This window comes from Sturnira hondurensis, unplaced genomic scaffold, assembly GCF_014824575.4.
Source record: "Sturnira hondurensis isolate 20B ecotype Veracruz unplaced genomic scaffold, ASM1482457v3 Scaffold0004136, whole genome shotgun sequence".
NCBI lineage: Eukaryota > Metazoa > Chordata > Mammalia > Chiroptera > Phyllostomidae > Sturnira > Sturnira hondurensis.
This window is the reverse complement of record NW_028076767.1, coordinates 52,529,178-52,555,359: the sequence shown is the minus strand read 5'-3', so window position 1 is coordinate 52,555,359 and position 26,182 is coordinate 52,529,178. Positions and strand designations below refer to the sequence as shown.

The 26,182-nt window shown below is 36.0% G+C and overlaps 1 protein-coding gene across 3 annotated transcripts in view; it reads left to right on the top strand.

The window, feature by feature from the left end:
- The first annotated feature begins 477 nt into the window (after positions 1–477).
- Positions 478–26,182, top strand: part of PSMD14 (proteasome 26S subunit, non-ATPase 14) — a 95,554-nt gene continuing 69,849 nt past the window's right edge. Inside the window, exons 1-3 of one of the 3 annotated variants that reach the window (XM_037044592.1) lie at positions 479–680; positions 6,965–7,088; positions 9,442–9,493. In XM_037044592.1, coding sequence (XP_036900487.1) covers positions 9,446–9,493 — 48 coding nt within the window. In that variant the 5' untranslated portion in view covers positions 479–680; positions 6,965–7,088; positions 9,442–9,445. Of the gene's footprint in view, positions 681–6,961; positions 7,089–9,441; positions 9,494–26,182 lie in introns of all 3 variants that reach the window. The other 2 variants (XM_037044591.1, XM_037044593.1) reach the window with 2 other exon arrangements.

Below are 26,182 nucleotides of genomic sequence, written 5' to 3'. Positions count from 1 at the left end.
GATTCTTTAAGTCCTGCAAATTAATTTGAGCTTAAAGTAGGTGATTTTAACATTTGGTAATGTTGGTTTTACTTGAAATCCAATCCTTACAAAGCGATAAAGACAAAGTCAGCAGATCGCACTATGAGAAAAAGCCTCTGACAGATTCCCCTTTTCACGCCCTTCCTCTTTTGCTTTTCAGGTGACCTGGGTGAACACCAAAGCGAAAGGAGTTCTGAAGTCTGCGACCCTGCAGTTCCATTTCCTAGACAGTAACCTCCCAGCCTGGGTAGGCGGGCATGCCAGAACTGGGGCGCAATGAGGTAGGGAAAGAAAAGAAAGGGTGTTGGAGCGGCAGCGGAGCGGGCTGCACTATTCCGCCCCGCCCTCCCAGCCTAGACCGGTAGAAGAGGGGCTGTCCCAGCCGACCGTCCCGGGAGCACCTCCTGGGACGCCGACCGGACTCCGGAGACGTCTCCAATTGGCCGTCGGGGGAACGGAAGCCGAAGTAGTGCAGTGAACCCGGAAGTGCTTCGCGCGGAGGCCCAGGCGACTCTTTTGAATGGAATCGGGCTGATTCATCGCTGGTTCGAGGAGCCAAAGCTCGACCGAGTCTGATCCCTTGCTGCAGCTGCCGCCGCTGCCGCGTCACCGCAGCAAAAAGACCAGGGTCCAGACCTCGAACTCCTGCCCGCCTTCAGGTAAGACGGGGAAGTCAGGTCCCGGAGGTCCGCGGAGACGGCCGCGCTAGGCCGCGGCCAGCCCCGTGCTTTCCTGAGTCACGTTGCCCAGCCGGGGTGCCACTGGAGGCCTGGGCCCCCACGGAGGAGCCCGGGCTTGTTCGCTTCCTCGCGGGCTACCTGGGTGTCCGGCGGAGTTCGGTCTGGGCGTGATCTCCGTCCTCCTGGCGTTTCTGCTCCACTGAATTCAGGTCTTGGGAACCTCTCCTTCTTGTAGGGGGAGAATCCGTGTTTATGGCCTCAATTTGTGCTCTATTGATAGTTACCCCTATTTTGAAAAACTCCAAAATAGTCAGGGAAAAAGGGGGAGAAAGGGTAAAATTAACCTTCTGATTGAATGCATGTTTGCCTTATTACTCGCCTTTCCCATAGGCCTTGACTCTTGGTATTAGGTTTTCAACTCCCTTCAGAAAACAAAAATCCCAGAGACTCACTGGTTTCTCACCTTGAAGATCTTCACAACATAGTGTGATAATTCCAGCTATGCCTTTTCACTAACTTTCAGTGTGTCGTAACTGTAGTTTTGATGAATTGATTGCATTTACTGTTTTCAATAACGTAGAACTCTTCTACTGTGTGTTACCTTCTGATTTTGGTGGGGACGTTACTTAGTGTAAATCAAAAGAAGAAAAATGGTAAACTTTCTGAAAGAGTCTGAGTGTAAGTCTGGTGACCTAGGCAAGTGTTGAAATTTTAAAATGATACCAAAAGTTGATAAAGGTTTCATGGGAGAGGCAGGAAAGAGGCTTTAAAAATTAGCATCGAAATGTAGTTTTAGAGCAAAAATAATTTTTCACTGCTCACACAGTTATATTTTTAGTGCTGATAACTTTGTGTTTATGAGTAAAGCAACAAGACAGTCATTGGCAGTGTTGAAATAACAACAGCAACAAGAGAACTGAATGCAATTTTAGTGGAGATGATTAACAAAATGATGACCTTTTTGTCCTGTCGTGTAAGCTTACCGTCCTTCAAAGTTTAAATTATACGGTTCAAACAAATTGTATGGGTTTTTGTGCATTTAAAGAGATTAAGACATATAGTGGCTCAGAATTAACTAGTTACAATGTGTTCAGTAATGTGGTATTTAATGAAAAGCCTGAATATTGTCTTAAATTTGTCCCAGAACAAAATTACATCAGGCCAACAGAAGGAAGTTTTGAACTCCTGATCTTTCAGTGAAGCCTCACCTGTTGAATTTAGGAGATTCCACTCCCCCGCCCCATACTTAGAAAATAATATATCGCTGTTCTAAGTGAAAAGTTGGAGTTGAACTTCTTTGACATGGGTTTGTTTTGTTTTGTATTATACTTGTCATCTAAATTGTGTGTTTAGTATCTGTGTTCAGAACCCATATTTGCAAGTCAGTAATGAGAAGCAATTGTGCTTTTATTTTTTTCAATTTCAGTAAAAAGCAATATTCATTTTACAAATCACTGTCCACCTGTGAAAGCCTTACTTGAATACTCATGTGATTTCTTACTCATGAACTTGTCATATATCCCGTTTTTCATACTCATTTGACATTTATATTCTGTTTTGTGATATTTTCAAGTTACTATAAAATGAGAATTGGATTCAGTAATCTCTTCCAGCTCAAAGATGGTAATAATAGTAACAATAACAGCAGTTATTAAGTATCTGTGAATGTTTCAGGCACTATATTCAGTGTTTGTATTCTTGCAACAGACTTGAAATTGCAGGTCAGTGTTGGCCCCGTTTTATAGATGAGGTGGAGGAGGTTATCTTTTTCTAGATCCTATCTAGAGTAGGTGTTGAAACCATGATTCAAATCGAGGTCTGATAGGGCTCAGAGCCTTTGAAGCTCTACTCTGCCATCCTTTCATTTTATGTATTTTTCATGGGTTTATGTCATCCTTCCCCAGGTAGATTGTAAATTCTTTCAGTGTAAGCCTGGAAGTTTCTTAGTGGCTCTATTTTTGTATTACCTTATACACAGTAGTACTTAATAACTGTTTTTACGTGAATGATGTAATTAGGAGATACAACAGGAGATACTTAGGATAATTCTGTCCTCAGTGTTCTGAATTGGGGGAAATCGTGCTTTCAAAATGTTGTTTATATAATTAAGTTTAGTGTTGACTCTTTGTATATCTTCCACTGGAGAAAGCCCTTAAGAATGTGAGAGAGTTCCTAATTACTTTCTACAAATCAGAGAGTAAAGGAATTAGAAATACAGTGAGATCACAAAGGATTTAGCATCAGTCTGAGAAATAATAGTACTTAACTGCAACATGGGTTGGAAAGTAAAAAGGGAAAATAAACATAATGTTAAACCCAAACAGCTAATGGTTTCATGATTTTGTTTGAATTTTATAAATTATTGGGATACTGTGTTCCTTGTAAAAAGGTTGAAAAGTTAAAAAAAATCACATACGTAATCCAGATTAAGATAATTTTGAAGGATTTTTTAAAGGATATTTATATGTACATAAATTTCCTTTGGATATTTGAAAATATGTTTTAATTACGTGAATATGATCTAACTATATATTAGTTGCTAACCAGGTATTAACTCAGGAGATGAAAAAATAGAAAATCATTAACCTTTTGAAGGTAATGATACTTTGTACTGTTTTTACTAATAAAATACATTACTCTATATATAACATGTTGCATGTAGTTAAACACTAAATGTTTTAAGTAAAGTTAATCATATCATGAATGAGCTCTTGAGTTTTTCAGATTTTGATAGGTATAAAAGCTTTCTTTAGATTCCTAGACTTTTTGTATTGCTTTCATTCCTAAGAGTTGAAAGTATTCCCTTTTATAGTATAACATTTTAATTTTATAAATCCCTTTGGTAAATTCTGCAAAATGCAAGTCCTTTTAGGACTGTGAAATATGCCTGGTGCTTGGAAACTCCCTAAGTGGCAAACTGTGTGAAGAAGGATCTGTATTGGATGGACTGTAGCTGTGCTCCTGTGTAGTGCTGATGACAGCAGCTGGTGTTCATTGTTCACTTACTCTGTGCCAAACATTGTGTTACATATCATTTATGTCCGTTGTCTTTAATCTTCAAAACTACTCTTTGAGATGGGTGCTATCATTATCCCCATTTTCCAGATGAGGAAGCTGAGGCTGAAAGAGGTGACTGACCCCAGGACACAGAGCTAATAAGTGTTAGAGCCAGGATTTGAATCTTGGCACTTGGACTACACAGAATCATAGCTCTTAACACTCATATACAAAAAAAAAAAAAAGTCATCACACTTACCATATGGGTTGTATGTTAGAAATATCAACATAGTTTAAACATAGAAAATGCATACTTTTATTCTGTATTCACCTGGTTTTGATGGTACATGTAAATTCTTTGAATGTATTTAACTGCTTTTCATCCATCATGCATAAACCTGAGCCATATCCATCTTGTAAAGATAAGCTTCACATTTTAAGAAAAATCTCTAACCGGGCCCTCTAACTCATTATTTCTTCTGGTTCTCCTTGCACTGGTAGTTCTTGGTATGTGTAAAAATATACATAACCTAAAGTTTACCGTGTTAACCACATTTAGGTGCGTGGTTCAGTGGCATTAGTTACATTCACTTTGTTGGGCAAGCATCCCCACCATCCATCTCCAGACTTTCTTTTATCTCCCCAACTGCAGTACTTTTGAAAACACTGGCAGTTTGTAATTTTGCTGAAGAGAGGACAGTCATCATCTTTGCTTACAAAGCATTTTATTTTTAGCTTCATAAACACCAATTAGAGTTAGTCCAATGGTTTTTTCCATTTCTACATTATTTTCTTTTAGTCACCTTTGTGTTACACTTCTGCATTTATTTACATATAAACTGTATCAACATTATACAAGATAAAAGAATATGTTAGACATCTTTTTAGCAAAACAGGTTCTTTTTTTTTTTTTTAGATTTTATTTATTTATTTATCTTTAGAGGGGAAGGAGAGAGGGAGAGAAACATCAATGTATGGTTGCCTTTCATGCGTCCCCCGCTGGGAGTTGGCCTGCAGGGAACTGGCCTGCAACCCAGTCATGTGCCCTGACTGGGAATCGAACCGCGATCCTCTGGTTCTCAGGCCCGTGCTCAATCCACTGAGCTACACCAGCCAGGGCAAAACAGGTTCTTTTTTAAAAAAATATTTTTAAATTTATTTTTAGAGAGAGGGGAAGGGAAGGAGAAAAAGTGGGAAAGAAACATCAATGTTGGTTACCTCTCATGTGTCCTCTACTGGGGACCTGGCCTGCAACCCAGGCATGTGCTCCAACTGGGAATCGAACCAGTAACCCTTTGCTTCACAGGCCCGTGCTCAATCCACTGAGCTGTACCAGCCAGGGTGCAAAACAAGTTCTTGTAAAATAGAGTGTGATGAAGTCCTTCTTGTTGAATACCTAACTGGGTGAGAATGTCATATTTCCTCTTTTGGTCTTAGAAATATTGTTGTTTGTTCACTGATCCTTTAAAGAGATCATTTATTGAGGTGAAATTCATGTGACATAAAATTAACCATTTTAAGGAAACAGGTTTAGTACAGTGTCATTTGGTACATTCACAGTGCTGTACAGCTAATAACCTCTATCTAGTTTCAAAACATCTCCATCATTCTAAAGTAAAATCAGTTACTTTAAACCTGTTCAGCAGTGTATACATTTTACTCCCTCCATGCAGCCCCTGGCAATCACCAATCTCCATGTTTCTCAGAATTTCTATATTTTGGATATTTTATATAAATGGAATCATATAACATGTGACCTTTTGTGTATGGCTTCTTTCACATAGCATAATGTTTTGGCGTTCAAGAACATTGTAACATGTATCAGTACTTCATTCCTTTTTATAGCTGAATACTATTCCATGTTTCATTGTTTATGTAGATAGTCCTAGATTTTGATCAACATTTGGACTGTTGCCACTGTTTGGCTGTTGTGAATAGTGATGCTGTAAACATGCGTGCACATGCACTTGTTTTGAATACTTGTTTTCACGTCTTTTGGATGTATACCCAGGAGTGGAATTGCTGGGTCACGTGGTAGTTTTATGTTGAACTTTCTGAAGAGCTCCCAAACTATTTGCAGTACTCATTGGGTCTTAAGTTAGAGAAAATGAATGTAAGATATTGCCATCTGAAGATGCATAATCTGAGATGTTTGTATCAGTGGTTCTTACCTGGGAGTGATTTAGCCCTTTCAGAGAACATTTGACAGTGTCTGGAGATGTTTGTGAATTTCACTGCTGGATAGGTGCTACTGGCATCCAGTGCGCAGAGGCCAGAGATGGTGCGAAACATCCTGTAATGTACAAGACAGCCTCTACAACAAAACATTTTTTGGTTCTGAATGTCAGTAGTGCCCCTCAAGCCCTAGCTTATACCATCAGTTTTACCGTCATTGTTAGAGAATAGAATGCTGTTACTTCTTTCTTTACACATTCATCTTGTGATTCTCTAATACCTGTGAAACCTTTTTTTCCCTCTTTGCCATTATGGATGGGATATGGAAAATTCTAAATTCTCAGCTATGTTCAATGAAAGTTAAAAGACTACAATGATAATGTCTGGTCTTCTGTATCTTTTTGAAAGATGAAGCAATAATTTGGGCAGTGCAGTAAAAACTGAAGGATGATATAGTAGCTGTAATGTATTTTACCATTGCTTCATTTTGGATGACAGTTTTCTTTCATTTCCTATAATTTTAGTCTTTTTTGGCATAGTTGGAAATAATGGGTTAAGAAATGATTAACTAATTTCTAAGAATTAGTTAATTAGTTAATGATTAGTTAACTAATTTCTAGGAATTAGTTAATTAGTTAATGATTAACTAATTACTGGAAATAGCAAATTTCCGGATATAGGACAGATAACATTATAACGATTCCATAATACATCATAGATTTGTAATAATGCTGCAGTGGACCCAATATAGTAATTGCATAATTGAATGAATTTTGTTCTATTTATAATGCAACTAAGTTTTCTCATTGCTCCTTGAAATACCTTTAGAAAGACTAAAAGTCATGACATGCCAATTTTTATGCATAATTAGAACTGCTCAAAAAATTAGAAACAAAATTTTGAGACAGGGTTAATCACTATGTCCTATAGCTTCCAGGATGGTATTTCAGTTTATACCCTGGGGCAATTAAAAAATCAGTTTTGATTTTTGTTTTGTTTTTAGGAAATTTGATTCTCATAAAGCTCTTGTTACATTTTCCTTTTTAGTTCTCAGTGTACTTATATCTTATTTATTTTTATTTTTTTAGGAGAGAGAGAAAAAAATAGTTGGATAAAATCATACCTGCCAGTATTAGCAAGAACTTGATTTAGAAGAAACTTGTCAAAGTCAACAAATTGAAGCTTAATACAACAGAATTTATAGCTACTGACCAGGTGAGAATTAAGAATGTTGTTTACTCTTACCTATTCTTTCAGGAGATATAAGGATGTTATGAAAATATATTATTTTTAACACATGTCAAATTATAAATCAGATAACCAGATTTAAGGACTCATCAAAATTAACTAGCATTTTTGGTTTTGTTTGCTTTCTGGGAAGTTATAAAAAGTAGTGTGATTTAGAACATTGATCAATGTATTTCATTCCTAAATGTTTTTAAAAATTTTTTTATTTAATTGTTCAAGTACAGTTTTCTGTCATTTACTCCTGTCTCATTTCTAAATGTTAAGATCTGACTATTTTATCTTAAAATGTTTTAGTTTGTTAAATATTTTTTCCTGTTTGCTGAGACATCTAATTTTGCTAAAAACACAAATTTGACCTGCCAGATTTTCTTTCCCTCTGCTCCCTACATTGCTCATGTATATTCACAGCATCTGGAGTCTGTGTAAAGTCATCAGAAACAACGCAGGGATTAGATAAGCTGAACACAGCTGGGAACCAACTTTGGCCTGGAATATGCATACTGTCTAAAAGGATACTGCATACTGTTAGGTTTTTTTTTTCCATTTGTTTTTAAGTTTGTAAGCTTGAAATGGTCCAAAAGAAAATTTTTTTCTTTGGTAATACAATGTATTCTAGAGAAATGTCTTTAATATTTTAAATGATACAGGTTTATTATTTTTCTATCTACAATCTTTAAAAAGTTCTATGTATTGAATTCCATATTTTAGTTGAAGAATTTTAATGAGAATTCGATGGAGATTTTATTTGTAAATGTTGCTATTAGAAGCATGAGTTAAGGTTGTAAAGCAGAACTTCGTCTGGACTATTAAGTTTTCTTCTGTGCCTTTTCACCTTTTAAAATGAGTTTATTTGTTGTGAATCTCACAAACTTGTGGAATGAAAGCCAGACAATGCAAGTATATGGCTTCATTTCTATAGAATTCAAAAATAGCAGAGCTAATCTCCACTGTTACAAGTTGGAATTCTACCTTTGTCGGGTAGTAGAGACGGGAAGGGAGCATGAGGTGTTCTTAGGTGCGAATAATGTCCTGTTCCTCCATTTATGTAATGATTATGGGGGTGTGTTCACTTTGCGAAATTTCCATGGCTGTATCATTTGTGTTCTCTTCTATATGTGTACTTGAATACAGTTTGCAATATTAATATTGTTAAATGTTCTCAGGATTATATTATTAGCAGGATTCAACAAACATGATAAGGCACTAAAGTAATAATCATAAGTACATTACTGAGTTTCAGTTTGTATAGCAGTTTAACTTAGTTATTTGTTAGTATATTCTTTAATTTAATTAAATAATACGGACGAATGACTAAACATCTGTTCGTATTTAACTTAGAATATATTTGTAGTAATACCATTTTCTAAAGCATACCCTACTAGCAAGTAGAAAAAAAATACTTTGTTCTCATCTTTAAGTATTTAGTTGTACTGGATATTGATTTTATAGTTTGATTAGTCCCTTTTAAGTATTTTTAAGGCCATATTAATACCCTAGCTGTTTTTTTCTTTGAGTTTTTTTGTGAGTTTTAGGCTTATAGGAATGTCTTCTGTAGTTACTGCAGACATGAAAAACAAATCAGATGGATGTTTCAAAGTTATTCCTCTCTATTGATTACCTCTAAGATTATAATTGGGTACAGCAGCTGAATTTCCTTAGCAAAAAAGTACATATTTCCACAATATCTGAAATAATGCACATCTGTATAGGTTCTAAAACACTATCTTAATGCATTTAATGTTTACTTTTAATATTTCTTTTAGTATAATGAGTTCATTTTTTAAAAGCCTTTGATGCTAATTCAGAGATCCATAATCTGCTCACAATGTCTTTCACATGTAGTTTTGATGATAACTGACAAGCTGTAAGTTAATTAGCACAGAACTTACTAATGAGGATGTTGAAATTTAATTTAAAAGTGAGGATTTTTATTTGTACACTGTGGACAAATGGAAGGAAATTCAATCACACATATGATACGCATTCCAGGCTCTTTTTTCATTATTCGGGTACTTTATTAGATAACAATAAGAAAATATAATTAACTTAATGATAGCAAAGTTTTGAAATTATGCTAAGATTGCCTGTCTTTAAACTGGGGGTAACCCAAAACCAAAGCAGTAAAATAAGGTCTGTTAATTAGCATGGAAGACAGCTTCTTGAATTAATATGTGGTGTTAATTAACAGGAAGTCTGATGTTGTGTTGTAATTACCACCAATATTTTTGACATACTGAGTGACTGAAGGTGAATTATATAGATAGCAATTGAGTAAACACTTTCATGCTTAGAAACGTTTTCCTTTGTTTCTGTTTTCTAGAAACATGGACAGACTTCTTAGACTTGGAGGTGGTATGCCTGGACTGGGCCAGGTTAGTATATAGACTCTCAGTATTTCTTTGTGTGTAAATTGCACACCTTTTTCTAGTTATCCAAAGAGAAAGAAATCACTTCCAAGAAAATCACCTCATAGGTAACCTTGTGGTATGAAGCTCACCTTATGGCTGGTTGCTGTATTTCAACACTAAGTAACATAATGGAGGACATTTTCTACTATCTTAATTTCTACCTAGGAATCGGAATTTTCTCTATTTGCTTTGATTTAAAATTTTGAAATATGTGAGATTACCAGACTTGCCTTTTAGTAAAAAAGGGACTCAAAGCATCTTATTTGGAGGTTTACAATGTAGACTTTAAAAGTAACGTATGAAAAAAGTAAACATGGCATATTCTTGGTAAGATCGAGAAAACTGACTCACAGAATGTTTGTATGTATAGTCTTAAGACTGATAAATTCCTGTTAGTAATTATGATACATGGATGAATTAATCTCTTTTCTCTAAATTTGGTACATATTCTTTACATTCTTATTAAAATTAAATGAGTTCTTAGTTGTTTCAGTGTTGTCATTTATCTTGTGCTGCTGGGCAGATGACCTCCAAATACACTTCTGTCTCAGGGTATTCTCTCTACTTTCACTTAGAGAAGAAATTTCTGCTTCTTTTGAGTTCTACACTAATTATCATTTTACTGCCCTGTTGATAAGCAAGATGACTGTGTGTTGTTCCTTTCTTTTATATGATGAATTGTTTTGTTACCAAATTTTGGGACTATTTTTTTAGCCCACCTTTTGAACTCTTTTAGTTACCAACTTTACCTCGTTTCCATATCACTATCAATGACTTTGACTTCCTTCAGTCTAAGTAGTCTGTTTTTTGTGTAAGAAACAATTTTGTTTGAAATTCCATGAAATTTTTAGTGTTTTAGAGTTACTTTTTCAGTAATTCTCCTATCAGGTCTATCATGGTGTATGACTAATAAATTTTTTAGAAAGTTGAATTCATTTTGTGATTCTATATATTGCATCTTTGCATAGACTTCCATTACTTTTTATTTACTTTTGGTAGTGGTTTTTTTTTAAGATTTTATTTAATTTCAGAGAAAGAGAGGGAGAGAAACTTCAATGTGTGGTTGCCTGTCATGCACCCCAAGCTGGGGATATGTCTAGCAACCCAGGCATGTGCCGGTTTATAGGCCGGCACTCAATCCACTGAGCCACACCAGCCAGGGCTACTTTTGTTAGTTTTAAATATTCTTATGTTTCTCTGTTGTCAGCCTTTTTCTTCATGGTTATTCAATTTTGCAAGATGTAAATCCATCCTCTTAAGAGGTCTAAGCATCTCTGAACTTGATGTTTCCAAAACTGATTCTATACTTTTATAAAAACAGCTATAATTCTAGATAGCTTCTAGAATTTCCCTAACTTATTCTAAAATTAACAATAACAATGTTAAGACATACAAAAATGTCAGAAGTGAGCTGAGGTGATACGTAGGTACCGCAAATTTACCTGCAAATTATAGGTAAAGATGTTGCCTTAATAGAAGTTTAATGGAAGTTGCATCAAATTTAAATACCAAAATAACTTCCCTTAAGCATTAGATCCAGTAAATTATATATCCATGCTGGAATCTATACTGGGAAATTGCTGGCCATAAAATAATGGCTTTGCTTACTGCAAATTGAGCTACATCATATCTCAGTGACCACTGGAAACCTTTGCAGTAGTGGAAAACTTAAGTTTTGGTTCAATAACTTCTCTTTGATCTGTGATAATTCAGTCTAGCCCTTGGGTCCTCAGTTACTTTCTTATTTGAAGTTAAAAATACATTGCGTAAGAATCTGTCATTTCATGTGTGTGTTTCATCTGCCCAATCAAATGACACCCTCAAAGGAATAATTTGTGTGCATTCTTATTTCTGTGATATCTCCTTTATCAAATACTCGGTATGAAAGGGATAAAATTTTTTCGTAAAATTTATTTTACTCTTGTTCTAGACTAATTTGTCATACTTATGATGTTACTTTTGCAACATGAAATGTTAAGTGTGGTGTCTTTTAGTAAACAGGAAGAAAGTGGTAAGTGTATTATTTATTTTTAATAAGTCTTATCTGTGGATTGGTAATAGTCATTCTTGCTATTAGCTAATATATAGCAGCCAATAAAAGTAGAAGAGGAGACATAAGTTGTTTTACCTTCCAAAAATCAGTAGAGAATGTTACTATCTTTCCATTTTTCTCATCATATTTTTCCAAAAATATTTTTCTCATAGTATTTTTCCACAAAACTTGCTGGTGAGTTTGCAGATGGCTCTTTTAAAACATGGGAATAAGAGCAGAGAAGGGTTCTTTATGAATTCTAAGTACTCTTAACCTTTCTCCGAATAGAAGGAGTATTTCTCTTTTCCATGGCTGACATCAGCTTATTCTCTGATCCCATCCTCTCTTAAAACTTGGTTCCGTTGACCTTGTCCTTCTCCGCCTACAAAGATGTTTAAGTCTCCTGTATCCTAAAAACAACAAAACTTCACTGTACCCTGACATTAAGCCTTTTCTTCTGTTTATTTGTAGAATTTCCAAAATAATAGCTTATACTCAAATATTCTACTTCCTTACCTCCATTGAGTCTCCTGAGATTAATATTCTGGCCTCCTTCATTACTGTCCTGGAATTGCTTCAATTGCCAAGTCTACTTACCAACTTTTAGTTCTCTTTTAACTAGACTTCACTATTCAATACTGTTCACAGTGTCTTTCTTAAAACTTTCTCTTCTGTTATCTTTATCATGTGACTTTTTTTTAGTTCTTCATAATAGTGTCTATACCTGTAAAACAACTTTTTTTAAAGTCCTTTTTTAAATAGATTTTACTTATTTACTTTCAGAGAGAGGGGAAGGGAAGGAGAGAGGGAGAGAAACATCAGTGTGTGGTTGCCTCTTGAGGGCCCCCTACTGAGGACCTGGCCCCCAACCCAGGCATGTGCCCTGACTGGGAATAGATCCAGGGACCCTTTGGTTTGCAGGCCATCACTCAGTCCACAGAGCCACAGCAGCCAGGGCAAAGTCGTATTTTTTAATAGTACATTTTAAAATATTAGTATTTGGACAGGAGTAGGCTAAAATAATTAAATCTGTCCACAGTCTCCTACTTCACTATAACTTAGATTGAAATAGAAACAGGTGTTTCATTAGAAATATTAGATTTTGTAAACTAATTGCTTTAAATTTCAAATATGTTTTTAAATTTACTTTGCTAAAGCGCGTACAAAGTAGAAATTACTAAAAGATGTGAGATGATTGTATTAAAAGGATTTAGTGTTGTAATTTGGTTACCTGATTGTCTTTCCCAACTTAGGTCTTGGCAACTACATTTTTTCCAAAATCAGTGACAAAATCCAAGAGATGTGCCTAACCAAAGCATAGTCTCCAGTCTCTAAAAGTGTTAGTTTACCAGGTCCATTTTAATTTAGAAACAAAGTAAGCTTAAATGTAAATGAAACTTAAGTAAAATGTCAGTGACATTTATTATCTTGTATTTGAATATTTAGGCAATATTTTGAGAATCCGTGTGTTGGGTGTTATGCTCTCGGGAATTACCAGGATAAATAAGAACATCATTACTTTATCTAGATCCTTACATTCTAGCAGATACATGGCAATTGTGTTTTAAGTGCCTGGCACATATTTACTACTTTGAATAAGTGAATGCTAGTGCTTGCTATAAATAATATGATTTGTAGGGATAGTGGATGTAGGATTTAATTTTTCCCACAAAAAAGAGGAAATGGGCCAGATTTGAGGAGGTGATATTTGAGCTAAATTTTAGATTATCTGCTAAGGCGTTAGAAAGGCTAGCAGATAGGTGATGTGAGGAGAAATAATGAGTGGAGAAGGTGGTAAAAGACTTTGGAGAAGATTATGAAAGATGTTGAATGCCATCCTTAGTGAGTTTTACTTTTTATCCCATAAACATTGTAGTTTCGTGATTTTTTTTAAAGCAGTGTTGTGAGATAATTCTGTGTTTTGAAGAGTAATTCTAGTTTGGAGATTACATACAAGGGAAGAGATTGAAGGCAAAGTCATCCATTATAGAAAATATTTCTGACCTTTTACCTTCCAGACACATTACAGGGTTGTACTTTCCCATCATTTTTGAAGTTAGCTTCATCATGATTTTACTTTGAACAGTGGAATGTGAGTTGGAAATTAATGGCCACTTTTAAGTGGCCAAAGCTTTAAGAATCGGTGTGAGACTTGCCTACACTGGTAATCAAAGCAGCATGTAGATGGAACTTCTCATTCCTAAGTCCCTCAGAGAGAATGACATAACCTGTAAATCAGAAACCCTGTGATTTTTGTGTAAATGCCTTAATTTTTTTTTTGGCCTCAGTTTTCTTGCTTAAAACCCTGAATTTTAAGCAAGCTCATGTAGGTCAAACTAAGCACATAGGCAGGTCCATGTTTCCTGTATGTGATTGGTTTCTGTCTCTTTGGTACAGACCTCAGTAATTTCCAGGTGCACAAATAAAGGAAAATATTGTAGCTAAGTGATCAGAGAAGGCTTTCTGAAAGTGGTGAGGTCTAAGCCACATTTTGAAGGATTATTTCAGTGGCTAGATTTTAAAAAGTAACTTCATAAATTGGTTATGATCTATTTTATTTGTTATAAGTTACAAATAAGGATTTTGTATAATAACCTTTTTCATTACCTATTATGAATCTTAGATGAGAGATATTCTTTCAGTTATTTGCCTTTTAGGATTTGGTGTAATGTTTTATAGGAAGGATCGATTTAACATAGCAGTGAGGAAACAACTGGAATAAATTAAGAAATAATACTGTTTTCATAGATGAGGAATCATAATATCACATTCCAGTTCTCTCCAATTAATCTTAAATTCAATGTAGTCCTAATAAAAGTATCAACCAGAATTTTCTTGGAGTTAAAAAACTATATGGTTTTTAATTTTTAATTTTATGATTCTAAAATTCATATAGGACAAAATAATCCAAGAATAGCAAAGAATTTCTTTGGTTTACCAAACATCAAAATATATGTTAGTGCCGTATGACTCAAGGAGCATTATATTGGGTCATACAGCACTAACTGTATGGCTGTCACATCAATTGGTGTAGCGATAGCCAGGTAGGTCTGTATAATCAGAGAGAAAGCCCAGAAATAGATTTATGCATGTATGGGAACTTAATTTGTAGTAAGTAGGGTTGGTATTAAAAAGTAGTAGAGAGCCCTGGCTGGTGTAGCTCAGTGGACTGAGTGAGGGCCTGTGAACCACAGGATCATGGTTCGATTCCCAGTCAGGGCACATGCCTGGGTTGCAGGCCAGTTCCCAGCAGGGGACTCATGAGAGGCAACCATACATTGATATTTCTCTCCTTCTCTCCTTTCCTTTCTCTATAAAGATAAATAAATAAAATCTTTAAAAAAAAGTAGTAGAGAAGAAGAAGCCTGTGCATTAAATGATGCTGAAGCAAAGGGGTTTCTATATGGGAGGAAAACTAATATTAAATTCCTACTTTATTCTGTGTGTAAAAATATATGCCAGATGAAGACCTAGCTGTGAAAATCAGACATTATAATTTTGGAAGACGCACCCATTAGGATGGTTATTATCCACAGATAAGCCAAAGTAGCTGTTAGTGAGGATAGAACCCTTGTGCGCTCCTAATAGGAATGTAAAATTTTGTGATCTCTGTGGAAAACATACAATTACCATATGATCCAGCAATTCCATTACTGAGTATATGCCCCAGGGAATTGAAACCAGGGACTCAAGTAGATATGTGCACACCAGTGTTCACAGTAGCATTACTCACAATAGCCAAAATGTGGAAACACCTTGTGTCTATTGATGGGTGAATTAATAAAACAAAATGTGGTGTATATGTACCATGGAAGATTATTCAGCCTTAAAAAAAGAAGGAAATTCTGACACATGATATAATGTGGATAAACCTTGGAGACATTATGTGAAGTGAAGTGAGGAGTTAGTGTTTAATGCGTAGGACAAGCTATTGTATGACTCCACTTACACGAGGTACTAGAGTAGTCACATACAGAGAGACAGAAAGTAGAATGCTGGTTGCCAGGGGGTGGGGCGCATAGCAGAGTGAGGAATTAGTGTTTAATGGGTACAGAGTTCAGTATGGGAAATGAACAGTTTCTGGAGATGGAAAGTGGTTATGGCTGCATAACTGTGAATACTTAATGCTACTGAAGTGCACACTTAAATACGGCTAAAATGGTAAATTTTATGTATATTTTACCACAATAAAGATTCAGTGACCATATATTTGCAATATTAATAATAGCTACCTTAGATGATTTTTGTATGGATAAAATAAACTCAGATGTGAACCTGTCAGACACACAGTAAATAGCCACCAAATATTTTTAGAAGAAAATTTTGTCCTTATGACCTCCAAATAGGAAAGCATGACTCAGAAGATTAGTATTTTTTTTAAGATTTTATTTATCTTTAGAGGGGAAGGGTAGGAGAGAGGGAGAAAAATATCGATGTATGGTTACCTCTCAATGTATGGTTGCCTCTGGTGAGTCCCATACTGGGAACTGGCCTGCAACTCAGGCATGTGCCCTGACTGGGAATTGAACCGCGATCCTTTGGTTCACAGGCCTGCTCTCAATCCATTGAGCTACACCAGCTAGGGCAAAAGATTAGTAATTTGACTACCTCAATGCCTTACTAACTCTTGTCCCAATAAAGACAAGAAAAAGAGACTTTAAAGACAAGCAATAGAGGGAGAGAAATTATTTGCACTACATTTATCTACAAAACATTTAGCAAACCATAAGACAGTAACACTATAAAGATAACCTCATAGAAAAAAAGAACACGAAATGGTAATTTGTAGAGCAAGAATTGCTAGCAAGCATATGAAAAGATACTCAACCTCACTGTATATCAGGGAAATGAAAATTAAAACAAGTATTAGATTTCTTTTTTTAAGCAGAAGTCTGTTGTATCAAGTGTTAATGAAGATTTGGGGAAGCAGAAATTCTCATGTAAGCTTTTTTCCTATAGGGTGGGTTGGTTTAGGGTAAGGGAGTTGGTTGAAAATTGTATCTCAGTGCTTAGAACTTGACCTGGCAAATAGAAGATCATGAATATATGTTGAGGGAACACACTGATGTGGAGTATAAATGGTTAATGCCACTCTAGAAAGCAATTTGATGGTATCTAGTCAAGTTGAAAAAGCCCTAACTTAGGTGACTCAGCAAATCCATTTGTTCACGTTAGAGAAACCTAAATGTGTGGAGACATGTATAAGGATATTCCTTATGATACTGTTTGGGTTATTGAAAAATTGCAAAATATTTAAACATCTATCTGTGGCAAAATGTATTATGATGGACTATTACGCAGCATAATATGAACTAGAGTCTATATATCAACATATAAAATAGGCCATAAACATATTAAGAGAAAATTTGGGGTTGTAGAGGTATATGTAAAATGTGAAATCATTAACATAATTTAAAAAACATAAAATAACACTTCTTTAAGTATACATCACTCTTGTAAAAGTGTTACAGAGTTTATAGTGTCACTGTCCAGTAGGACATTCTGCAAGGATGGGAACACTCTTTATCTGCACCATTAAGCTCTTGAAATGTGACTGGAGCAGTTGAAAATGAAACTTTATTGAATTTTAGTTAAATTGACTTTAATAGCCATATGTAGTTTTATTTAAATTTATGTAGTCATCTGTAGCTGTGGTTGCCATATTGTACAGCACAGACCTAGATAACCCATATCAAATTCATGAGTGGGGAGGAAAGCTGTAGAAAATTCCACTTCATAATAATGTTCTAGCCTTGGCTGGTGTAGCTCAGTGGATTGAGCGCAGGCCTGTGAACCAGATGATCGCAGTTCGATTCCCAGTCAGGGCACATGCCTGGGTTGCAGGCCACTTCCCAGCAGGGGATGCCTGAGAAATAACCATACATTGATGTTTCTCTTCCTCTCTCCTTCCCTTCCCCTCTAAAGATAAATAAATAAAATATTTTAAAAAATGATCTCTTCATCTATTTTTAATTTAAAAACTAAAGCAAAAGAACATTACATTATGAGCGAAATTAAATGATGTCAAGTAACATTTTTCTTTAAAAAATAACATTTTCTTTTAGTACTTTTTAAAAAACCACCAAATAAAACAAAATCAGAAATTTCTTCTGTTATTTATTACCTTTTCTTGTACCTTACTTAGGCGTTCCAAATATTCGCCCTCAGTGTTGAAGAGGGTAACTCTAGAGAGGTTGCCAGAGACTAGATTATGCCCGGCTTTGTAGAAGGTTCTCTTCTGAGCAAGTTGGGGAATCTTTAGAGATTGTTGAACAAAGGAGTTGTGCTTATCAGACTTATATTTTTAAAGAACTTGGATACTCTAGAGATGAGATGTAAGAAGGCAAGAATGGGAACATAGACAAAAAGCTATTGCGATACTTTTTAAAAATTACAGATTATGATGTTTATTTTTATTGTGTATTTATTTGATAGATTCCTGTGTAATTTAATGTGTACAATTAGTCTTTACACCTGTCACATTTGAAGTAAAATTGTTTACTACCGGCACAGTAGCGTGAAATTGAACAGGCTTTTACACAGGCTTTTGGTGAAGTCTTTCTTTGCTCCTCAGGCTCTTTAGCCTATCTGTATTGACAGTTTTGTATATACTGGTGGATGCTTCTGGTTACCTTTTTTTCCCTTTGATTCTTTGGCTATCCTGATGTGATCCTATGAACATTTACAAAGGCCTTTCTGAACTTTGGTAGATTAATTTGGCCATTGTTCTTCCTATTAAGAAGTAGGGAAGGGTCAGGAAATTTTAATTGTTTTATTTCTTTGCTTAACTACAAATAGCAATTTTGCTTTAGAAACAAAGTAAAAATACAAGTCAATTTTAAGTTTTTTCATTTGTTGCTCTTGTGTGATAATTTTATTATTTTTGAAAGTATAGTTCATGAATAGAATAGAATCACTGTTCATGGAATTGAGCTGATGTTTGTACTGCAGAAAATTTAGAAAGAGGTCGGGTTAAAAGCAAGTTAATTAGAGCATACTTTCTAGTTGTCATTGTACCATTATTCTTTTTAAAAGATATTAAACCCTATGAGAGGTCTCAAAACAAATCTTGAGAGTTCTCAAATAAGGGAAACCAATTCATGGCGGGTACATTCTAGTTAATCTATGTTATTTTGTTTGAACATTCTGGTTGTGACTGGTCTTTGAAGAGGAAAGACCTTTGACATTGTGAGTGTTAAATTACTATTTTGATTATGAAATTACCCTAAATGATTTTGAGTTCTTTATTACATAAGGGGAGCAGTGATATATTTTAAAATTACAGTGAAATTGTCTTCCCAAATTAACCACAATCTGATGAAATAGAAAATCAGAATTATGAGGAAAAACAGAATGTTAAGATTTTAAATTTGAAATCAAGGACATGATAGAACTGTGACATCTGATACCATTTTTGATAGGAAGGGTATATGATGAGATAAGAAACGATAAGATACCCCTAATACAGGAAGCTAAGATACTGCAGTATAATCTCAGTATTCCAAATGTATGGGGATGTTATGATCATAAAAATCCAATCTACGTCTTTTCCTCCCCTCCCCTAAACATTGTTTTACATGTTTAATTTACTGGTTACATTGCTCATTTAGTACATTGATTTTTGGTTTTCTGTCTTGAACTTGTATAACATAACTTCTAATTTTTCCGTTCATATTATCATTTGGACAGTTCTATAGAAAAACTCATTTAAAATCTGAGCAGACATGTCCAGTGCTGTCTCCCACAGCACACATTTGTGGTGGTTCTTTGTCAGGTGTTACCTGGGTTGAGTGCGATGAGGTATGAATCAGAGCAGAGCAATGGTCTCCACTGCACAGGCTCTTTCCCAGTGATTTTATAGGCTCTTTCCTCTGGGAGACTGAGTGCTGCATATGTCGGGCACGATGGGAAGGCTTAGGGACAATGAAAGATAAGTTAATAGTTATGGTAGTTATACTTGAACTCATTGTATATATTTTTAAGATTTTTATTTAATTTTAGAGAGGAGTGAAGGGAGGGAGAAAGAAAAACATCAATGTGTTGTCTCCCATACATGCCCCGACTGAGGGCCTAGCCCATGACCCAAGCATGTGCTCCGACTAGGAGTTGAACCAATGACCTTTGGCTTTGCAAGAGGATGCCCACCCAACTGAGCCACACCTGTCAGTGCCGCTCTTTTTACTTGATTAGATTCTTACCTGTCTGTGGTAGCTCTGTGTTGATTAGTTTTTTATTCCTTACTGCTGCAAACACCAGAGCCTAAATAATTGGAAGCCAAATGCTTATGAAAAGTATATAGTAAACTGACAAAACCTAGTTTTGGAAAAACACCCCTTTCTGTTTTATAGAAAAGGTGTTTTTGTAAATCTCATAGGAAATACTTATATCATTTCCTAGTAGAACACATTTTTGTTACTGTTGTCTAGCTGTGTCACTGTGGGGAGATAATTTTTATTTTATGTTGGTTTGCACCTGGTTGCAGTTTCTGGCTACTGTTTCCTTCCCATTTGCAGGTCTGGTTACTATATATGTTTCTTGATTTCCATTTTATAGACTAAATGAGATCTTCTAATATTTTATGGCTCAGTTTTTCATTTTTGTTTTTTATAAGTCCTTTCCTTGGCGGTTTCCTTGCGGGTGTGAGAATTGTAGCAATATAGGGCAATAACCAGGTACTCGGAATAGGGAATTTGTCAGTGGGGTCAGGAGCGAATGTATAGATCTGTAAAGAGACTCCACGTATTTTGATAGTTGTGTCGGGATTCCCTTCAAGAATTTAAAGAAGTGGGGTAGGGAAGGGACTTCCTAGTAGTTAGTTAGGAATGATAGCCAATGGACTAATGCTGAGTGCCTCCTGTGTTTTGGTGTGTAAGGTGCTTTATGTATTTAATCTTCTTATTTAGTCCTCGCAGCAATCCAATGTGGGTAGGGATAATTATTTCCATATTATAGGGTTCAATCGCAGATCTAACAATGAATGGAGCTGGAGTTGGAACACGATATGAGTCTTTTGGATGCCAGAGCCTACTCTGCATCAACACATTTCCTCAGGTAGATAATGTCTGTAGTGTTGTCACTGGCCACTTGCCTCATAAAGTAAAAACCTTAAATAGTCTGAAAATTTGTATTGCACGTAGGTGAAGAGTAAGGTGCTTGCTTTTAAATTGTAGGAAACCTAAAATATTTGAGAGGGTTTTTCATTATTTGGACATGTAATACTTAGTCTGTGTTTTCAGAATATTTAAGTAGTGAATATTTCATTTTATTCCCTATGATAAGTATATTTTGACATATTGATAAAGGTAGAGGACACAAATAGTACAACTTTGTAATGAAGGCTTACATTTCTTACTCCTTTTAATTTATAAAACATTTTCCTTACTACTCAGAAGCTGATTAGTGCTCTACACTCATTGCCAAAAGATGTTATTTCATTAAAAAATCATTTTGGGAAAGAGGCTTCTCTTATTAAGCTAATTTGAATGACCAGTTTTGTTGTACCTTGACTTGTAATAATGAAAGAAGAGGTACAGAGAGCTGTTTTATTTGAATAGACTTGCCAATTAGCCATCAAGTGCTTCCATCTGTGAAATTGTTGATCAGATGGGTTAGCTGGGATGTTTCCAGACTAGGGCATCATAAATGGCACTTGAAAACTGTCACTTTCATGATGAGGTTTCAAGTATTACACTGCTTGATGCTGTGGAACCTTTATTTCCTTTTGCAGTACCATGTTTTTTTAGAACATACTGATCCCACTTATGAATTCTGTGGTATCAAGAGAACTTGGGAGACCTGCCACTGATGCACAGTTCTGCTTAATCTGCTGCTCTGGCCTGTGCTGAGATTAAACTAGAGTGTAAACAGCTTCTTTCACGGCCTTCCCAGGAATGTTTGGTGATCTGCCTGGGATGGGCAGGTGATGCTCATGCTTGTGGGCCATGGAGCTGGCACACACGGTCAAGTTTCTTTGTATTTTCCCACTAATATAAGCTCGCTTTCAAATGTCTCACTCCTTTAAATAAACGTATAGTAGCCTAAGGCCACATAAGTGTTGAGATTTCTACTACATGTAGCATTTGTGTAAAATGAATTTAATGTCTGCCCTATAAATTCTTAAGGATTTACTTATTGATACATATTATATTTTAAAATTTGTTTAATAACTTGAAAATATAAATTTCTGAAAATAATTATCACTGTGCCATATCTTCCTTGTTTGTTCTTATATTTTATAGGACATTTTCTTTAGTAAGTTGACTTCTTTGAATGATTATGTATGTGATTAATATTGGAGTACTTGAGTGGCATTTTTATCTGATAAACTATACTATGCTTTTGTGTTCCCACAAATCCAGATTCCTGAAATTTGGGCAGGCTTCCTGGTCACCAGTCTGTGTGGGGACAAATTCATACCCATGTCACTTGTGGACGCCAGTTTGGCCTTCTCTCTGCCCTGGCACAGATCTCTGACCTGCCCAAACTCACTACGAAAGGCAGTATGTGTTGGGAACAATGAGAGGCGATGCTCTCATGCTAGACTGGATTCAAACATGGCCGAGATCCATGGAGTAGGAAAAGAGAATGAAAATGTGGTTTTTCTGTACAGGAAAGAGGACAGTTTGGGATTCTATTTCCATTTATTTTTCTCCCAGGGTAGATTTTCATATATTAGTATCATCCCCAGGCTCTTTAACCTCCCAGAACCCATCATCTCCTAATGAGAGAAAACTATCTATTGAAATGTTTTGTTTATTATTTTGTACAACCTGACCACTGTGCCTTCTTTGTTCTCAGAGGTTTGGCTGTTCCCTCTCCTAAGGCAAAAATGCCCAGTAGTTAGTAAATACCACTGGTTAAGCAACAGGTTTCCATTTTATAGGTGAGGAAACTAAGGCATGTAGCAATTAAGTAACTTGTCCGGTGTATTATGATATTTGAAGAGGTATGACATTTGGGGAGAAAAAGGTGACTTCAGAGAAGAATTGAGAGACTGTTGCTTTTAAGTACTCTTCTGTACGGCATTGAATGGGAACATAAGAAGAGAAATAAATGTGAATATGACTTACGCCTTCCTTCCCAAAATAGAACTTGCACCTGTGCCTTTTGACCACACTTACTTTTTCAAGACTTTGCAAGAATTTTTCTTCTGGTGTTTTTTTTCTGTGTCTCTTCTTTTAATTCCTCATAAACAGCAATTCTGTAATATTTTGCATGATATCCCAAATAGTATTGTGAATAGGTGAATGCTTAATAAAGTTAGGGTAGTGGTCAGCAGTATTTCTAGGAATTATGAAGAGATGATTTCTACCCTTTATTCTCTTTTGCCTCAGAACTTCTAAGCTTTTTTTTTGCTTCTAATTAGCATAAATCAAGGAGATTTTTTGGAGAACAATACACAATTTTTTAAAGTAGGCAAATAGGTATTTTTAAATTAATAATATATGATATGTTACAGAGTTCAGAAATTATTATTGTATATATGTTGATTAAGTGTCCTGCCTGCTTATGTTCCCTTCCCTAGAAACAGTGACTGTTACCAGTTTCTTTCTGTCCTTCCAAAGATATTCTCCATCAGTGTTGTCCAATAGAATGGTTGCAAAAGCAGAAATGTATGATATTGTACCCAGGTAGCCAGTATGATAGCCACAAGCCACATGTGGCATCAAGTTGTTGAAGTGTGGAGTGGTATGACTGAAGAACTAAATGTTTACATTGAATTTTAAGTTATTTAAGTTTAAATACCTGCATGTGGCCAGAGGCTACTGTATTGAACAGTGCAGTATACATACTTGATAGTGTATGCTAGAGGTGTCCAACCCCATATCCATACGTATAAATCTCTGCCACACTTTCTTTAAATGATTGCTTGCTATCCCACTTTGTGGATGAATTGTGATTAAATAAACTAGTCCTCTACTGACATATGATGAGGTCTGTCCAGAAAAGGTCCAGCCATTATTAACAAGAACTATTTGTGCTGCGTCAATATAACCTGACAACCAGGGAGAGTAGACAGGAGTGCACGTGAGGAAACAATGGTGACTTCAGTGTACTAGTCAGTGGGGGTGGTAGACACCATCGAGTGAGCATGTGTACTGTGTGGCTGTCACATTCAAAATGACTGAGTGACTAGAACAAATGAATCTGCATCAAATTTTGTGTTAAGCTTGAACATTTCTCTGTGGAAACTATTCAGATGATTCAGAAGGATGTGTCTATGGGCATCTGGTGATTGGCAGCTTCCTTGCAACAATGCACCTGAGCATCCATCACATCTCATGCAGAGTTTTTTGGCAAAATATCTCATCACCCAGTTGACTCAGTGCCCTTAAACCCCAAATTTGGTGCCCTGTGACTTCTGGCTTTTCCCAAAACTAAAATCACCTTTGAAAGGGAAGAGATTTCAGACTGTTGATGAGATTCAGGAAAATACAACGGGGCAGTTGATGGTGATTGGGAGAACTGTTGTGAGGTCCCAAGGTGCCTACTTTTGAAGGGGATTGCTATGTGCAATGTTTCTTCTGTCCCATATCTTCTTCAATAAATGTCTCTTTTTCATATTACATGTCTGGATGCCTTCTGGACAGACCTCATACACTTAGGTTGTTTCCATGTGGGTGTTTTCAAAAGGTCATTTAATACAACACTGGCAGGTTTGCATTGAGGCTTCACCACTTACCTTGATCACCTTGGACATATTGATTAAAATTCTTTCAGCTTCAGCTTCCTTAATTGTACAATAGGCACAACAATATCCAAATTGCAGGATTATATGATTATTAGAAGTAATGCATATAATGGATCTCTGGAATGGTGCTAGGAGCTCAAATTAAGACTGGTTGATATTGCCCTGGCTGGTGTAGCTCAGTGGATTGAGTGCGGGCCTGCGAAACAGACGATCGCGGTCCGATTCCCAGTCAGGGCACACGCCTGGGTTGCAGGCCAGTTCCCGACAGGGGACACACCAGAGGCAACCATGCATTGATATTTCTCTCCCTCTCTCCTTCCCTTCCCCTCTAAAGAAAAATAAATAAAATCTTTAAAAAAAGACTGGTTGATAAAGATACCCTTATTTTCACTTACTATTTAATAACAAGCCCTGAGGACTGTTTAATTTGAATTATAGCAGAATATCTAAAGACTTTGCTTAGCCCATTTTAGGTTGTTAGGTACAGACACTGTCTACCTTTTATTCATTTGACTTCTGTGAATTGCACATAGCCATCTGTAGATTATTTTTCATTGACTAATTTAGAACTTTTCTATGTCAGCTGCCAAAATTGTACATTTCAAGCTTTTATGTAGTACTGTGCCTGTCAGCCAAGTGTTAAATTTTAGCAGGGTCACTGTTTTAATGCAATATTGCTTATATTTGAGTAGTTGGAAAACAGTAAAATAAAAATACTCATACTATTTAGAAGCAGCCATGGGTCCAAAAATTATATGGATTATGGAAGCATATTATGAATTTGGGTATATTTTTCTTTAGCATTTTCACTGATGTTGCTCATTTGAAATAAAGCCCTTAAAATTATATTGAAGAAGTAAAAACTTACAACTTGATTCCTTTAATACAGGTGATTTTTACATTCTTAGTACAGTGACAAATATTAGTAAGTTCATTTTAAGTTTTCTTTGACTTCACTTTTCATTAAAGTCTATTGTCAGCACTTTGCACTGTCATATGAATGGTTTATTTATTCATTATTAAGGAAAAATTAGATTAAAATTTAAAAATCAGTAACCAAATTTTCACATGTATACAGATTAAGGACCAGCGTTAGACATACTCTCTGTATACTGCAAATGTAATGTGCTAGGTTTTGTTTGTTGGTTTTTTAAAAGTTTTTATCTTTTATTGATTTCTAGAGGGGGAAGGGAGGACAAAAGAGAGAGAGAGAAACATCAAAATGAGATACATTGATCAGTTGTCTCTTGCATGCTCCCTGACTGGGGACTGAACCCGTAGCCCGTGCATGTGCCCAGGCTGTGGGTTTACTTCCTTTCCAATCTGGATGCCTTTTATTTGTTGCTTTACTGAACTCACTAGAACCTTCAGTAAAATGTTGAATTCCATGTCTCCTGCCCCTCTACTCATCTGAATGAATGTGATGACTTTAATTCCTTGGTTGTCAGACTTCCATACAGCTTGATTTTCTGACAGTTCTGGGTGATAGTTGTTTTGTAGTCTAGTTGTAATTTTTGTTACAGTTGTGTGAGGAGGCAAGATTATAGGGAGAAACTGAAGTGTCTAGGATAAGAGCAAGTGCCAGGGGACAGCTCCCTCCCAGATGAAAATCCGGGGGCCAGGTAGTTGCCATTATCCATTTTCTGAGCCCTCCCCCACATGGAGTCACAGAGTGGAAACACTGTATCTAAGACTCCATCAACCTGGTTCAAACAGGTTGCCCTGCCCAGGTGATTACCTAAGGCTCTGCCCCATCCAACTTATGGGTGTGCCTTTCTACATTAGGCCACAGTGCTAAGACAGGGAGTCATAGCAACTCCACCTGAAACATGGAAACAAATGCAAGGAGGCTGCCAAAATAAGGAGACAAAGAAACGTGGCCCAAATGAAAGAACAAATCAAAACTCCAGAAAAAAGGAGTGAAACAAAA